Source organism: Notothenia coriiceps, unplaced genomic scaffold (genome assembly GCF_000735185.1).
Source record: "Notothenia coriiceps isolate Sejong01 unplaced genomic scaffold, NC01 NC01_scaffold00034548, whole genome shotgun sequence".
In the NCBI taxonomy this organism is placed as follows: domain Eukaryota; kingdom Metazoa; phylum Chordata; class Actinopteri; order Perciformes; family Nototheniidae; genus Notothenia; species Notothenia coriiceps.
This window is the reverse complement of record NW_011367249.1, coordinates 322,314-340,475: the sequence shown is the minus strand read 5'-3', so window position 1 is coordinate 340,475 and position 18,162 is coordinate 322,314. Positions and strand designations below refer to the sequence as shown.

The 18,162-nt window shown below is 39.5% G+C and overlaps 1 protein-coding gene across 1 annotated transcript; it reads left to right on the top strand.

The window, feature by feature from the left end:
• Positions 1-5,595: 5,595 nt before the first annotated feature.
• On the top strand, positions 5,596-13,345 carry LOC104962312 (serine protease 27-like). The gene is made up of 6 exons (XM_010790744.1): positions 5,596-5,691; positions 7,370-7,390; positions 8,912-9,074; positions 10,098-10,366; positions 12,189-12,328; positions 12,506-13,345. Exons 1-6 carry the CDS (start codon positions 5,640-5,642, stop codon positions 12,794-12,796), a joined length of 936 nt encoding a protein of 311 aa, XP_010789046.1. The 5' UTR covers positions 5,596-5,639; the 3' UTR covers positions 12,797-13,345.
• Positions 13,346-18,162: the final 4,817 nt, after the last annotated feature.

The window sequence follows — 18,162 nt, the reverse complement described above, 5'->3', positions numbered from 1 at the left end:
GTGAACAAATCTGCCTGCTTTGAAAGTGATCTGTACATCCATCACCTCAGGGTAAACGTCCTACAAAGACCACACATAAACAGTCACAAACGCACACACACAAGCACACACGCACAGGAAAGGGCTTACAAAGATATTCAAAGATACGAGCAGAAACTCAGAGTGGTTGTGAACCGTGTGTGTGGGGATGAAAACGTAGACACACACCTGCCCCTGGCACAGATTACCCAAAGCCTGTGATTGGCCGATGCGGCCCCCTTCACCCGAGGCCATGCTTAGCTGATCCTGCAGAGTTCAGCTCTAGTTTCAGTGCACCTGGACTCGGCCTCCATGCGGGTCAGACATCAGCAGGATGTAGACAGGTACGGTCCGGTGGGCATTCAAAAACACACACACTCTTCTGAACATCTGTCACATATGTTTTTTTTGTTCTGTCTATTTTACTACACAATTCCAGTTTAATGTTGTATTGGTATTAAAAGGTTCTTCATCTGCATTAAGATCCTTTCATTTTATTTGAAGAAACTTTGAAGAATGGCCTTTTAATGTGTCACTTAAAATAAATTCACTAAATAATTGTTTTTGTTAATTTGTGTTGTTTGCTAGAAAAAATCTTTAGAACTTAGAAATTGAGCTGATGTTTTTATCCACATTTTAATAATATAGACATATTTTTGGAATATAATTTGGGGTTTTCTAATCTTGCCCAAGGACACATTGACATGTTGACTGCAGGGATCAAACCACTGAACCTCCGATTGGTAGAGGGCCATTTTTGTATGAGAATTTCCTTTTTTTATTGTTTGCATCTTTAAAAGGAATCATTATATTCCTTGTCCAGCTCCTTACAGGTGCAGGATGTCACATGTGTGGCTTTGTTTACACTCATCATGGTGTCTATCATGGTTATGTAATGTGATCCTGCATCAAAGCACTGAGGAGATCCAGGCTTCAGTGCCAGAGGACGAGCTTACCCAGACATTAAACTGATGATGGCCTCAGTCACCTCCAGACCACACTTACAGACGCTGTTTAGGTAAATAAGTTTTTAATCTTTTTTGTGTGCATACAAACAATTTATTTTATTGGTTTCAAGTATAATCTTTCCCCAGTGTGTTTGCACTGTTTTCAAAACTAATTTTGCAATTAAACTCTCCAGGGTATATCCAGTGGCGAACCGTCAGGGCCTTTGAGGTATTCAGAGAATACCCTGGAACACTCAGATAAAACAAACAAAAAATCGATTTAATTATATAAATAAAATGTATATAAAATGAATAAATGAGAATCTTATCTGTGTTGTTGATCTGTAATATTACAGTGTTACATTGATTTGTTTGTCCTTCTCGGACCATGCACTTCGCATTTCAGTGGTTTTGTGTTAGAAAAGAAGGAAAGAGAGAGGATCTAGATCAGGGGTCACCAACCTTTTTTAGGGTGAGGGCTACTTTAAAAAAATAAAACAAGTCGGGGGCTACTTTTACTCCTCTTTTTTTGTTTTTTGCAGTGTATATATTTAGCACATTTTAACGTTAATATGCTTCCCTTTAATCTTTGTGTGCTGTTTGGGTCTGTGGGACCCGTTTTCAGTGTTTACTAAAAGAACATGTTTGCAATCTAATTATTTTTAACCTGCTTTATTGGGGGTGGATGGGCCTCAGCTCCTCTGGGGGGTCCGGGGCGTGCTCCCCCGGGAAGATGTTTTTTAAATGTTGAAGTGAAATGCTGGGGCACTATGGTGTATCCATAAATGCTGGTGAATTTGTGGATACAGCTTTCAACACTCATATTAAAGGGAGCTGTATACTTTTCAATAATCCAATCATCTTTAGAATNCCGTGAGTCTTACCAAGAAAGTAAACATTTTTAATAAGGGAAAATCACACAGTTTACTTCCTCTGGAATCATCGAAAAATGAAGGCTGAACGTCTGCCATGTGAGAGTGATTTTCAGGGAAGGGGAATCTGATGATACATAGCAGATTACTTTACAAGCGTATTTAAAAGCAGGTGCAGAGAAAATTACCTGAGACCACCGAAGATCCATGAATCCCAGACTATCAGTGCAATTTATTTACTAATGTTTTAAATGTCAGTAAAAATAAGTTCTTAAGGCAGAATGAAATAAATGGTTGGAGTTTGGATCAAGTTCAGTGATCTAATAATAATATGATTTTGCTAGAACAGACTGTTTATGCAAACGATAGCAAAGTTCAGACAAGTTTTATTGTAAATATCCAAAAATGAGTAATTTGGTAAAGATGGATGAGAGCCAATCCGGACAAGCTGAGTTTTATATGTTTTACCATGGCTTGGCAATCATCTGCTATCTTAATAGGCTTTAAGACTATTCTTTGAGTTTTACAACCAGTTCTCTGTCTGTCTAAATTCAGTGGATCAAAGTATGTTACAATCAAAAGTGCTGTTACGATAATAATAATGTTTCTTTTAAATCGTCTTTCTTTTAGGAAAAGATTACACAAATAATTAGAAATTAACTTCAAAACTGAATGCTCTAGACTGTGGGAAGGTATACAGGAAACTTTATTTTAAATTGTTGACCATTGGAACAACTTTCGTGTGTGTATTGTGTGTTGTATGTGTGAGCTCTGTGTGGGTGTACCTGTTTGAGTATATGTGACGCGCCAAGTATTACTCTATGTATCCCTTACTCCTTCTTGAAATTACGGAAAGCACAAATGTCACAGAGTTACATGTATTTTATGTGAAATCCTGCTCTAGCCAGCAACCAGCGTGACTTCGCACCCTACTCTCCAGCACCTCAGGCATCATTGAAGGGCATATTAAACGCAGACTATGCATTTATCAGGATGTGTGTTTGGACAGACATAAAAACAGTGTTTGGTATTGACAATACTTCAAACTGAGTACTAACGAGCCCAAAAGAATAAGTTAAAGAAAAGGAATTGATGAACTTTCATCCAATCAGAACCATGAAGAACTAACACACGAAGACAACTTCCATTTCCATGGGTGTTCTAACAAGGCTTCTGTTAATTGAAACAGACTGATTTCCATAACGTTGGTCATTCGGTCACTCTCCCACACACCGCACCTCCCCTCGACACTCACATTCTCGTCTCAATCAATGAAAGGGATGTAAACAGACCTTTTAGAAAACTCAATAGCAGAAAGCGGCTTGACCCTGAAAATGTCTCCCCTCCACCCTGAAGCCTCTGAGCGAGCGGGTCTCCTGTGTTTACAGACATCCAACACCTCATTGCGGAGACATGCCCCCACGCTTCAACATGCTTCAACAACCGCCACACATCCCGGCCCCCAAGACAACAAGACCGAAAAGAGATTAAATGACTACACGACCCTTGCACTGACCTCCTGTGGTACTGAAGTCCTTTGAGCGCCTTGTTCTCGTCCAGCCCTCAAATCCATACACAGACCCGCCCTGCATTCGGGCCCTCACAGAGCCAACAGGTCCTGTGGAAACGACGGCTGCCAACATGGCCCTCCTTCACTCCTCCAGCCACCTGACACAGCAGGAGCCTAGGGCGCAGGATCTTTCTGTGCGACCCTTCCCACGCATTTTTAGTGGACTGGTTCTTACATAGTGTTATAAAGTATACTTAATTTGAAGTGTTGTGCTTGAGTTGGAGACAGCAAACGTATGGGTCCGCATAACTTCCGTCGTTGCCAGTTAACAGCTGGATTGCGCGCACTAAGATATTGCAATGCGTTGGAGGGTCGACCGAATGCTCCAGTTGCTCATTCCGAAGCAAAACTGGCTTGGCTCTAGAGTCTAGAAAAACAAAAGAAGCCTGATGCGAGCCTTGATTGGGTCCATAGAGGCCAATGGGAACTTGCATTTTTGCTAAGCCGATCCACCCATGCCTCCGCGTTCAGTCATGATGGGAAGGAAAAAAGGACCTTGATTAATCTTTATGCATTTCTTATGACTTTGGCCTAAATAATATTAGGCATTGAATTTCATAGTGGTATTTCACTTCAGCTACAAAGGGCGCACCACAAGAGCAGCGCCGCTATTTTATGAAAGTCGAGGGAAACCTTGTTGTTACATTGTCCGGCGCCCTTCCTGGGGCTTGGGTGAGAAGCCGTCCAGTGCTTCCACAACATTTTGTGTGCAACTAATCCTTCCCAGGTCCACACGCGATTTTGGCCATACATCACATGGGACAGTACCAGTCACAACTGGGACTTTGTAGACACACACACCCACGCCGCCGCCCCCCATCCACGGCAATTATACATGTCGTCTTTCACTGAATTCGGTCGTCTTGGAAAGGTACTCACAACAATTCCGCAACAAGCTCATCTTCACCTGTTGCACTGGTCATTTTCAACGTTAAAAACAAATAAACGGCATGAATTGCTCTCGTCGCATTCATCCTAGATACAGGGCGGTACCACCGCGGTGCCCGCGGGTACTTAGTCGCCCGCAGGGCCGCGAGTCGCGCCGTAGGGCATGTCTAAAAAATAGCTTCGCCAAGCAAGTCCATGTGTTAAAATACACAAAACAAAATAGGAATATGTAATTAAAAGAACTACCCTATGCAGAGGAGAGCGGGAGAGACGCGAGAGCGAGAGAGCGAACTCTATCTACTTAAATAACCTATATCTATCAACACCCTCCTCCCGCCACCCCCACAATAAATACTCGACCAATCCACGTCTTGCTTGATTTGCAGAGGTCAAGAGAGCAGTACGGAGAAAAGAAATGTGAAGCATCAACCTGCTGAATTTTCAAACAGAATCTAACATAAACAACATCAGCAACCAATGTGGCCACAGCCTCACAGTCGTAAGCACATACACATAATGTCTATTCTATGAGGGGCAGAGAGGAGATATCTACTCTGTGGTTTGCAACATTGCATATTTATTTTATTGCACTTGAAGCACACACACAAGCATGGCGTAAGTTTCCACTGGGTCACAGGGGGGGGAACATGCCCCCGCTCTTTTCGAAATTCACAAAAAAAACACACACCCACTTTACAAATATGTGTGTATTATTATTTTTATAACGCAGCCGTCATCGCCCACGGGGAGCACACCAGCCATCTGTGAGCGCGCGCGAGACAAAGGAGAGAGAGAGCGAGCTCGGGAGGAGGAGAGCGAGCGAGAGAGCTGGGAGAGCACACCTTTTCTCATTTAATATAAGAATAATTAAGAAATCATTCCAATGTGTACTATAGAAGTAAAAAACAAAAACCAGTTTAAAAGGCGTGATATCATAAAAGAAAGAAGAAGTAACTAAGGGTACAATAAGAGTACAGAAATAAACCAGCTTTAATGATTTGTTATTGGTTGTGATCCTAATTCTAAAGTGATAGTTATGTGAAAAGAAAAAACAACAGCTCCCTTTAATATGCAGTGTTTTGAATACGCTGTNGCTACCTGCTGGTGTTGTAATGAGGGTGTGTGTGTGTGTGTGTGTGTGTGTGTGTGTGTGTGTGTGTGTGTGTGTGTGTGTGTGTGTGTGTGTGTGTGTGTGGTCACACACACACACACACACACACACACACACACACACACACACACACACACACACACACACACACACACACACACCCTCATTACAACACCAGCAGGTAGCTCCTTCCTGCTCCAGCCTCTTCACCTCCTGCAGACGCAGTAAGGAACATGCACATCATGGAGGTGGTGGTTTTTGCTGTCGTGCTGCTGGTTTTTACAGGTGAGTGCTCCTAAATAGTGTCTTAAATTACAATAACTGTGTTATTTCTTATTATTTATTTTGGAGAAGGAGAAAAATAAGGTCCCAGGAGGATTTTCTTTTGTAATTTTGTCTAGTCAAAATGTCAAGAATAAAGTCAATTGTTCAATGTTAGTGCCAGGTGTAAATAGAGGAAGAAAGAAAATAAGAGGAGAATTACTTTTTTGTACTTTGAGAATAAAGTGAACACGTTAAGAATAAAGTTACCTTTAAAGAATAAAGTGGAAACGTTAGGAATAAAATGTGAATTTAAGTATAAATTGGAAATGTTAAGAATAAACTTGAAATCAAGCGATTAAAATCCAACTTTCAGTATCCGTACTAGATATTAAAAACGATATTTATTTTTGAATTAGTACAGAATAATATAGTGAAAAAGTTTAATGTAAGCAGTAGCTTTTGATATAACATAACAAAATAATTGAAAGGCAGTTGGACATTAAGAAAAAGAGTTGAAATTCTGTTAATAAATGTTGAACTTTGTAGAATTTTTTTTAACTTCTCTTGTTAGCTCATATATTAAAAAGATGAATATTTTTACTGAACATTTTACCAGAAAAAGCAAAAAAAAACTCCTCTATCCTCTTAATTCAGCCTTGCCCTAACGCTTCCGAATGTAAGAGCCAATCTAATAACAAAAAGGCTATGTCACATTGCTCTCATCTGCTATATACAAAGTTCAGTCTGCTTAGTGACAGGGTATGACAGAAACGTCCTTATCAGCAGTCAGAGTTTCACTCAACATGAAAATCCAGACAAGCCTGTTTCCCTCCCCCTGTTTTCACAGTCAACTTGTTTTCAATCACTCTTCTTTGGTTAACAAATTAATCTTCGTCAGTTTGATTCACCTCATGACACCTTTGTTATCTGTACATAATTTTGTTTTTACAACCTGCTGCATGTGTTTCTGTTTCTTAGTAAGCCTTTTGTTACCTTCATGCCGCACATGCCAGCCTCTCCCTGTCATGGTTTTGGATTTGTTGTTTTAATTTTCCACCTTTATTATTTTGAAATGTTTTCCTCCTTGTGTCTTGTCTGGTCCTACTGTGAGGAGGGGTATTGGGATGAGGCTCCTGAGTTTGCCTCCCTGTCGTTAGTTTCCCTCCTGTGTCTGATTGTGCCTCATTGTGTTCACATGTTGCCCTTGTGTTTCTGCCTCCCCTGCCCAGCTGTGTCTTGTGATTACCCTTCTGTGTATTTAGTCTTGTCTTCCCCTGTGCTCCGTGTCTGTTCGTCGTCATTTCATGTCCCTGCTACCTTGTCTCTTCTTGTCCATGTCTCCTGCCTGTTCCCGTCTGTACGTTTGTTCATGTCTGTCGTTCTCCCCGGTTTTGTTTTTGTTAATTACTTTCTTGTTTTTCATGTCTTCGGCTTTTTTATAATAAATCTCGCTTTTTGTTAACAAACTTTTTTGTATATTTTAACTGCACTTGGGTCCTATTTTCCACACTGACACTCCCATCCATGATGCAAAGTCACAAGACACTGATAGACCTGCTGGTTTGGTTTCCTCTAACAATGTGCTTATGAGAAATGCAATTAACACAGTTACTAACAAATGATATCACTATGCAAACTAAACAAGCAAACCCTACAGCTTCCCATGAGTAACCAAACAATGTTGTTGTCCCTCCCACAGGATGCAATGCACAGTCAGATGGTGAGTAATGCTCTTATACCTTTTTTAAATCCTTATTTATTAATTTAATTGAAAGGTTTCATTATTATTATTATTATTATAATCATTATTAGAGGTTTTATTGTTCCCTCATTGCTTGCAGTCTCTTTATCATTTACAAACATTAACTCATTCATTTACATAGTTACCCCCCTTGGTTTGCATATTGTAATAACAAACATATTTCAATCTTTTTATTATTAGTCATTTTTCTTTACTTATTATTTTTTGTGTCTTATGAACAAAAAGAGGTTAAAGGTGCTCAAGACGTGCATTTTTTAAACTTTTGAACCCTGTTTAATGTCCTAATATTAGAAATAATAAAAAACTAAACTACGCTTAATAAAAGGTAAAAACAACACTTATTAAAGATTTTAAAATTACTGCTAAATAAATAACAATGATAATAAATAATGATGACTAAATAATAGTAATAATTATACTTAATTACTAATAATAACATAACAATAATAATCAAGAACCTGGCAAAAATAGATACAGTAACAGATCAGCTAGCAAAGAAAGTATTGAAAGATTGCACAAGTACCACTGAAAAACATTAAAGGTCCCATATTATACTATATTTGAACAATATACTATGGGGCCATATCTATACAAAACATATCTCTGAAGTATTTAGCTCCAAATACATTGTAGCCATGCCTCATACCCCTCTATTTCAGCCCTGTTACAAAAGTGCTGATTCTGGGTCAGTAGCTTCATATATATATATATATATATCTCTCTCAACTTTACTCTAAGTCCCTCTCGTAGACATCCTGTTGAATACAGACACACAGCTGTGGGAGGGGGTTCAGCTAGCCGACTGTATATGGGGAGGATAGGTTGCGCCACATTTTAGTAATGTATTCATGACCGCAGCAAATCTGTATCAGCTCCATTGTACCCCCGTTTTTAGAGATGCGGGTAAGGAGGCAAAGAGAGAGGGTTTTATACATATGTATGTATAAAATAGTGCATTTTGGATAATAGGTGACCTTTAACGCTAATTAAATAAAACAGACAAGTGTTAGAAAAAACTTAATTAAAGCATCAAAATCAAGAATTTACATTGCATTTTGATGAGTGATAAAAAATAGATAAACGATTCTGAACTCACTTTTTCTACTGTACAGATTTTAATTTTTAATTCTGTCTCATCTGATTTGATTTCACATGTATATAGGTTACTAATTCCTGCATTTGACTTTATCCACTTATGTTACATGCAACAATTCATTTCTTTATGTTTTCATGTCTTAAGTATAATATATAGTATTTTTGGAGGAACCTGGGACTTCACTTTCATTACAAACAACAAATCTTTTGAAAGCTAAGATAAGCTAACCACCTGACTCTATACCCTATCCATGTGGGCATCTCAGACTCTAAACAACAGTATTTCACAACATGTCAAACTGGCCCGAGCACACTGAATAATGTTTGTGGTGATATTTATTGAAGAAACTTTTCTCTGAACCCTGATGCACTGTGTCCTTACAGTCTGTGGCATTGCACCGCTCAACACTAAGATTGTTGGGGGGGAGGCTGCTGCTGCAGGCACGTGGCCCTGGCAGGTCAGCCTGCACAGGAACTCCAGACATATATGTGGAGGCTCTCTGATCAACAACCAGTGGGTGCTGACTGCAGCTCACTGCTTCTCCAGGTGACAAACGACTCTGCACCTCACCTGTCCAAACACAGGCTGCTAACACAACAAAAAGAGTTTGTACTGAGGGTTTGGCAGGGAACATTCAAATCAGCATGCTCTTCTTTGTGTAAAATATAATGTGAACATTTTCAAAAAGCTGGGTAAATAGATTGCATGGTTCCAGAGTAACTGCTTCTCCTTAAAACAATGTTAATGATAATGTTGAGGATTGGATTAAATTAACATTGTGGGGGGCATTTTTGGCTCATTCATCACTATTTTCAAAAAGCAAATAGGTGGTGGAAAAAATAACTTGGTCTAAAAATACTCCAAGTAAAAGTCCTGAGTTAGTCATATTTTGCTCATTTTCAGGTTCATATTTGTATTTTGTGCCATGTTCAAAAAGGTCTCATATACTGCTTGTGCTGCAGCACCTCTTTTCACCCTCTGTCTGAAATCAGAGCCCAGTCTGCTCTGATTGGTTAGCTGGCCGGCTCTGATGTGATTAGTCAACCGCTTAGAGATGTCCCGCCACTTAGCACGTACAATGTGTTGGAGCGCTAGCCAATGGAACCCCGAGTAAACAAACGAGTCTAAAAAGTATCAAATCTAAAAGTAGTTATTATGCTGAATGAATCTCTTAAAAGTTTTGTATGGCTCCGAAAACTCAGAAACTTGTAATACTCTGGCAGAGTACAATACTTGAGAAAATGTTCTTAGTTACATTTCTCCATTGGAAACAGTCAATGGTTTAATGGATAAAATAATGAGAAGCATGGGCGGTTCTGGGGGGGGGGGGGGTTGTATTTGTCTTTTTATAATTATTTTGTGTCTTCCTGTTGTCTCTTGTGTCAGTTTTTAATGGTTGTCATCTTTCTTTTTTTAGTTATTCTCTTTGTCATCGCATTTTGTCTCTTTGTAGTCATTTTCTGTATCTTCTTCTGCATTTTAGGCCCCTGTTCATAATGCATAATCCATTTGATCTGACCTGAGTGCTTCCTTTGCATCTGTATTAAACATGTTGTCGCTGTTTCTCAGCTCCAGCACTTTCAGTTACACCGTGTATGTCGGAAGGGACACCCAACAACTCTTCAACCCAAACGAGGTGTCCCAGACCCTGTCACATGTCATCAGACACTCAGGCTATGATTCAACCACAAGCGATAATGACATCGCCTTGTTGAAGCTGTCCGCACCTGTGACCTTCACAGACTACATCAAACCCGTGTGCCTGGCCAAAGACGACAGCACGTACGCTGCCGGGGCGACCTGCTGGGTCACCGGCTGGGGAACCATCCGGAGTGACGGTGAGAATTAATTTTATTAAAACAAATACTATACAAACAGGCTCGGGAGTAACGGATAACATGGTACAGAATTACGTAATCAGGATACATAAACGGTAACTATATTCCCCTACAGTTACATGCAAAAACAAGTAATCAGATGACTGGTAAATGTTTTACGAACTATCTGAATTTTCTTTTTGCATTTCATTTAGGCTTATTTGTTTTGTTTTTTTAAATGAACACATGATTTATTAAACAAAAATACTGTTTGCATTTAATAAATGTGTTAAACTAAAAACATTTGTAAACTTTACTATTCTTTAACCTAGCCTAAAAAAAACAAGAGGATATTGATATTTACTCTCTATTTATTTGCATTGATATTGAGGAAATCCAAAAGTAACGAAAAGTAATTGGGTTACCTTACTTTTAGATTGTGATACTCAGATTACGTTACAGATCATTGTTGTACTACAGGTATCTTGTAAAAGTACCCCTCCAACCCTGTATACAAACCAGAAATACTCATCAAAATGTGAAACCATGTGCCAGGATAGTAATAATATTAATAATTTATTAGCAGCTTTCTGATGATTCAGGAGTTTAATGAACTCCGTAAACTGTTTATAATAAATGTGAAATTGACTTCTTCCTAAATGCACCAACCAGTGATGTCAAAACAGGTGTTTTCCACCAGGGACACTGAAATAGCAGACACTCCCTTTGGTGACATTCACAAAGAACTGAGTCATCCTGCAAAAGCCCTGCTACTTGTATTATCATCCTTCATGAGACGGATGTCTTTGTGTGCGGGTGAATGTCAATGATCTGGCCAAAGTAGAATGATCTACGTACTGCTTGTTTTTGGTTTTGCTAAGGCCCTGAGGGAGTGCATTTATGCCCACAAAGTTATTTGGACCAGCAGTTTTGTAACAAACTGACTTAAACTGGTCTGTCTGGTCAGACTTGTATTAGCATTGTTGCTTAGCCGTAAAAGTGTCGAAGAAGAAGAACTGTGTAAAGTCAGATATTAATCCTTACTTATCAGGGTTAATGCTCATCAATTCATTTTCTAAGTAATCTAGGTCATTGTTAACACCTTAAAAAATCAATAAAAACGTTTTTACTATGAACCAAATTTTCACTATCGTCCGCCATTTTTCTGTGATATGACGTTAACTTGGCAAATCCTTTAATAAAAAAAAATGCTGCTTATCTTCTGGTGGTACTTCTGAATTTTCGCACACTCCCTAGAGGAGAAACCATTTAAATGGACCTATACGGCAATGCTGATTTGAGCTGTCCCAAGGCCATATCAAGATTCTTCAGCCTTTTTTTTAGAATGGTTAAAGGCAAGATGTCCCAACACATACTATGTCATATGCAGTATTCTTAAAATACCAGGATGTGCATATATGGTTACATTTTACAGTAAGGCTGGCAATTCATGAGTCATGACCCACATTCCTTTGCACTTAAATGATCAAGATGGTCAAAGTTCGCAGTGGTATTTCCCAATAGCATGCACACATGAAACAGTACGTGCTTTTAAAAAAAAGGTGGCTGCGATTCTTATTAGAAGTTAAAAAGAGAAAGTATTACATTTGGAAAGTGACTATAGTTTTTGTGTTTTTAAAACTCTAAATCATTTTTTAACTGCTTACTGTAATTTATATCAAACAACCAGGAGAAAATAGTTGTTTTTTTGGGACTTTTTTTTGCAGAGTATAATCAATTTGATGCTCTTTGTGTGAGCAGGACAGAGCAGGGCAGAGAACTACATCGTATGTTTATGGTAATGAAGGACCAGACTTAATACTATTTATTTGTTTTTCTTCAGTTTCACTCCCGTTCCCTCAGCGGCTGCAGGAGGTGAGCGTCCCCATTGTGTCCAACACGCAGTGTAGTGCCTCCTATGATGCCATCACAAGCAACATGATGTGTGCAGGTCTGGATGAGGGAGGAAAGGACTCCTGCCAGGTGAGTCCGCTGAACTGTCTTGTGTTTGGTGTGCTTTGTAAGAGTAAGAGGGATCAAAGCTGAGCAATGGCTCAAGTACAAGTCCCTCAGAGTTGTACTTCAGTATATTTCTTGAAAGTAAATGTACTTAATATCTTAGTCTGCTGCTGTCATAACCCACATGTCTGGCCTCTGCAGGGGGACTCTGGCGGCCCCTTTGTGAGCAAAAGCGGCTCCAGGTGGGTTCAGGCCGGAGTGGTGAGCTTTGGAAAAGGCTGTGCTCTGGCCAACTACCCAGGAGTGTACACCCGAGTGTCTCAGTACGAGTCCTGGATCAACGCTCAGATCAACAGCCCGGACAACAGCACCCAGCCGGGCTTCGTCACCGTCACAGCGGACGGGTCGTCCTCTGGAAGCACTCGTCTGGTTCCTCTCTCTCTGCTGCTGTCCTGCCTACCCGTCCTCTTCTCTCTCTTTGTGCTCTCATAGGACGTCTAGAGGTCATTAATACGCATGTAAAGCGTCATGAATCGCTGCTTCTCATTCTTTAAAACAACCAAAATAATCTGCACATAAAGTGAAATATTTTAATTTCAAGGAATTTCCCTGAACAATTTATGGAAGTCCTCAGAAGCAAGTGAGAATTTCCTTTCTGGTGATCCAAAGTCTGTGTTTTTTTTAAGGCCATCTTGGGAAAAAAGTTTGCTTGGTAAAGAAAATTCCCCCCAAAAATGTTCAACTATATAAATAGATAGTTTTATAGGGTTACTATTTTGTAACCCTAGAAGCTATTTTCAGCGACAATAGGCTGAGATTGAACATTAGCCAATAATATTAGGATTAAAATCATTCATGTATTCTCCCAGGGTAGTTTTAGAGTACATCAAGACATTGCACCTGGAAGAAAACAAGATTCCTTTTAATTAAATTAAAACAATACACACTTAGACAAATTATCCTGACAAAAAAAGTCCCCTGCTTAAATTTCTATTCTCTCCTATTCTTAAATCATAATTACAGGAGAGAAGACATTGTAGATCCTAAAAAATTGAACATCAGATTTGTTTTCCTCACTTGCATCTCAGGGCAACCAATATCAAGATACTTACACTCGTGTTTTTAAAAAAACACAATTTTGCTCATTCTGTTCTCAATTAATCAAAGGTATTTTCTTTACAACGAGAGAGATAAGGCCTATAATATCTAAATATACTTTTGGCATATCCTTTCTTTATTCTTCCCTTATGCTATACAACTTGTATGCAGCAGTTTTGCACAAAACATGCAGTTCAGAAGAATATAAACATCTAAAATGTTATGACTCAAGGATATGTAGCATAACGTTATGTCTGATGTGTCATTAGAGTTTTTGTTGGGGCTGAAAATAACAATTATTTTCTTTAAAGATTTGAATGCAGATCATCTTTCTTGATCTAAATCGATTTTTTTATAAAATGTTTTAAAATTGTGAAGAAAAAACAGATATAACTTTTGCACTGACGGTGAATTGTAGGGTTAACAAACCTCTGTGATGTGGCAGAGGCAATACTAAAGACATGTATTTGTGTGATTATACTAACATTAATCTATTTTAAATTAATTACTGTATCTTATGACACATTTTCTAAAATGTTTTGCACTGAGCAAATGCAACAGGGATTTTATTCAAGCTTTAAATGCATGAAGTACAAATTATGTTTACATATATAAACATTTACAATACATCATTTTAAATTTAGTCGAATGTTTAACTTCATTGAGGTTCCAAATGACACCAATAAATCACAAATGAAACGTGTATGTCTGATTGAATATATTATATAAAATAAAAAATATATTAAAATCTCTAGTAAGATTTTTTTGATTATGAAGTATTCTGATCATTCTCTTGGAAAAGGAAAAGTAGCATGGATAAGGTAGCAATAAAGTCAGGGACGTGCACAGGTACGGGTCCGTTTTCCCTTTTTGGCTGACCTGCCCCTCTGGAGAGAGCGAGGTTTTTTTTTCTTCTTTCTGTTGTGGTCGAATCAACATGATAAGCCCACAATTAGTATTGTATTGTCTCGCTGCGGGAAACACACCAGCTTCATTCTTCTTCTTCTACTACTTCTTCTTCTTACATGTAATTGCCTTCGAAATTTTGAATGAACAACTCGTTTCAGTGTGAACTCATTCCACAGTATGACCACAAAAGTGTTTTAAACCTATTTATGTTCTAAATCGCTAAGTGTGTGATTACACCATGGATGTATAATAAGAACCGGATTACAAGGATTAAGGATTACACGTTACGTGTTTGGGGCAAAACAATGGACTCCAGTGAACACACTATTACGGGCACTATAGAGCACGCACAAAAGCGCGAGCGCACACTCACACACCTGTCCCTCCACAAAGAGAACACAGATGAACTGGTGCATGCAGGAAAATCCGGATTTTGAACTATAGGTGACACTGATGAGGACTTTACATCCTTCCTTCCCAACTATTTAGAAATGTCATGCCTGATACTTTTGCCTGGTGTAGCATAGTTGCTATTTAGTATTTGAGGGTTTTAGATATGTTCTCAAATTTTCAGTCAACATTAATGACTAATAATGCAAACAAGTGAAATTAACTAAATTGCTGAATTGCTTTTAATTCACTGGCAGGAGCGACAAGTGAGGAGGAGCAAAAAGTGAACAACGAGGGAGAGATTGAACAAAGAGAAAGAGTAGAGGACAGAGAGAGTAATGAACAGGAAGAAGACAGAGAGACTAAAGAAGATGGAAGAGAGGTTGCAGGTTATGGAAAGGAGAGAGACATGGAAAATGAATGTTGAAAATGTTTTGTGATCATTTTAGCCTCTTCTGCGTGTCCAGATCATTAATAGTAACAATCAGCTGATTCTTATGCATTACACTTTCAAAAATAATTTATACTGCAGCCCACTGACATGGTTTGAAATCAATATATTATCCAATTTGTGATCCCCCACAGGACTTAAAAAGCACCTAACTAGATCATGAAAATCCCCAAAATCACGGGGGAGTATACCCCCGAACCCCCCTAGCATGTTTGGACCTCGGTATTTAGGAAATCCTGGATACGGCCCTGTCTACAACTGATCCCGACAGTCATTTAGCTTGTTTGGGCATTAAATACTATGAATTAAATACTTTTATTGCTTTATCATTATTAGAAAAAACTAAAAAGATTCTCCTGGAATGTAAGTGTGTTTCTTTAGACTAAAATATGAACCTGAAACTTGCAGCTCAAACATGAATTACAATCATTTGTTTTTCTTCAGTCAGTCTGCACATGGAGACAAAGTGATGTAAAAGCCGCCATTCATTTAATTAAATAAAATGAATTTGGACGGCTGAAGAGAGCGATGAATGAGAAGTTCAGCCGAGGAAGGTGGAGATGAAGACGCTGGTGTCCAGGTTGAGTGTGGCGTGCCACCAGCGGTCGGGGAAATACAGAACCTGACGGAGAAACAACCAAAACAATGAGTCTCAGACAGCAGAGCTGCAAACATATTTAGAATTATATTAACAAGTCATTTTTCCTGCAAAAATGTTTTTAAGTTCAGTTTTTTCAGCCTCTTAAATGGAGATTTGCTGCTTTCTTTTCTTTTTTGACTTAATTTCCTTTTGTATTTCAGGAATAAACACATATTCACTCTTTTGCCCACAGTTTTTTTCCAACTTTTTCTAACTTTGTATTGGCCAGCCAGAAAAAGATGACGATGTTAAACTGTGGGTAAAGATCATTTATTTTACATTTATTTATTGTTTTTGTATGTTTTTCTTCACAGAGAGCATCAGTAGTCCTAACAGAAATGCTGAGTGACGCGTTACAAACTAACGTGTTACTGTAACGCAACTACCTTTTGCGGTAACAAATAACGTTACTAGTTACCTATTCCCATTCAATAACGCCGTGAACGAAAGAAGAATTGAAGAGAAATTCTCGGAAGAGCGAGGAGGTGAACATAATTGACATAATTACCGTGGACACAACGTATGAGCAATAGTCATATTTCGTGTGACGAGGTGTTGGAGTTGTCAGTGTGAGTTTGAGGTGATTATCGGGTTCTGGTTTCTCGGACAGTTTCCTGTGTACCTTTGTTTTATACATCTGGACGTGGTCCACCGTTCCTGACCAGACGGTTATCCATTCGTTCGAACCACACTTCTTAAGTTGACACCGCTCGTAATAATCTTTACCTTCTAGTATGTTCTGGTGACTACTTAGAGGGAGCGTAGACGCCGAGGTGCGTTCTAGAAGTGGGCACCGCGCAGTTTTACGTAGTGTTCTTGCCGACGTCGTTTTTAAGGGTCTTGGTGTGCCCCCGCTGATCAGTTAACTGTGACGCTCTCGACGCGCTGGTTTCATTGTTTCCGATGGTAGTTACATGTGTGATGCGGCGGGTCGCTGAGTTTAGGACGTCGACGGTCTGCGGACAGGGGGACGAATTCGGTGCAGTACAGGTCCGGGGCCCCAGACCTTCAAACGGGGGGATCTCCGTAAATCTACTAGGTCTCTCTAACCTCTTCGAGTATACCAGTCTACTTTGGTTTTATCTTGAAAAACATTTTGATTGATCTGAACAAAAACCCCTCTCTTTCTTACGACTCAACGTAGTTTCTTGTGGATGGATGACGACTTTGTACCGCCAACGCTTTTGTAGTACGAAAACCCACGAAAAAGACGTCTTCCTGTCCTGCTGACTAGGCACATTTACTCTCTTTTTTACTCTATTAGCTTTTAAGCTGCTGTTGGCAGTAACGTAGTCTAAAGATTCTTAAATAACGTTTAATACTAACTTGCACATAAACCCAGTATCAAGTCAGGTGATGACATACATGTTGACAACAACCGTTACGGCCAGTCTTGCAAAAGTGCGGGCCCGTTGCTTCCTTCACGAAGCATTCTTCGTAAAGTTCCAGAACCTCCCGGATCGGCAGAGTCTAGAGTTTGGGTATTTTTAGAAACCTCCCTCAACTTTCAGCACAACGGTCGCTGTCGGGGTCTTTGTAGGTACGAGATCTCCTCTAGACGTACCTCCTTACCCGGTTTTATGGTCGTGTGTCGACACACTTTGGAACACTTCTGAATGTCTTTGCAAACTGGAGACAGTAACGGTTGTTTCCCATGTATTGTTTCATAACTTCTACTTGAAAACAATAACGGTTTATGAATAAAAGGTAGTATTAAACGTTTATTTAGAAATTTTAGTCTGTTACACTAAAAGAACCTAAAAAAAAAAAAAGAGTAAAACAGAGAGTATCAACTCCATATGGCATCTTAACTTTTTAATTTCCGGAGAGAGTAGAAAATTCACCCTCTTGACGTGTAACGCACCGACTGTTTATGAAAAAACGTGGGTGACATTCGCAGTACTTGTGTAGACAGGTAGTCTGCTCCCAACGACACGGAGGACGTAGTAATTTACCTGCAGAGAAATTTTACTGGCGAGTCTCCTCTCCTCAAGAGTAAAGAGGTGGCGGACGACGAAGGGGAGGAGAGAGGAGCGAGCCGAGAGCCGAGCGTAGAGGACACCGCCCTGATTCAGAGCTCCTATCTCAGCTCCTCCCCTCAATCTCTTTACACTTTCCCGGGTTCACAAACACACACACATAAAAGGGGTATTCCGTTCTGGGCGGGTGAAGACAGGAGACTATACCGATGGGACCTACAATGGGGCGCAATGGTGAGTAGTGAGGAGAGACTAGTGAAAGTGAAAGAGGTTCCATGGACACTCTCCTGTACTGACATAAGCGGACATTTAATGGTAGGCGTCCCTCTTAAGCCAAGATCAAGCTAGTGTATTACAGTTGCGTCATTGCGTCGGGGTAAATTTAGTGTTC

Coding starts and splice junctions, on each gene's coding strand:
- LOC104962312 (XM_010790744.1), top strand. CDS start 5,640: ATGCACATCATGGAGGTGGTGGTTTTTGCTGTCGTGCTGCTGGTTTTT. Junction 5,692..7,369: donor CGTGCTGCTGGTTTTTACAG/GTGAGTGCTCCT, acceptor TCCCTCCCACAG/GATGCAATGCACAGTCAGAT. Junction 10,367..12,188: donor GGGAACCATCCGGAGTGACG/GTGAGAATTAAT, acceptor GTTTTTCTTCAG/TTTCACTCCCGTTCCCTCAG.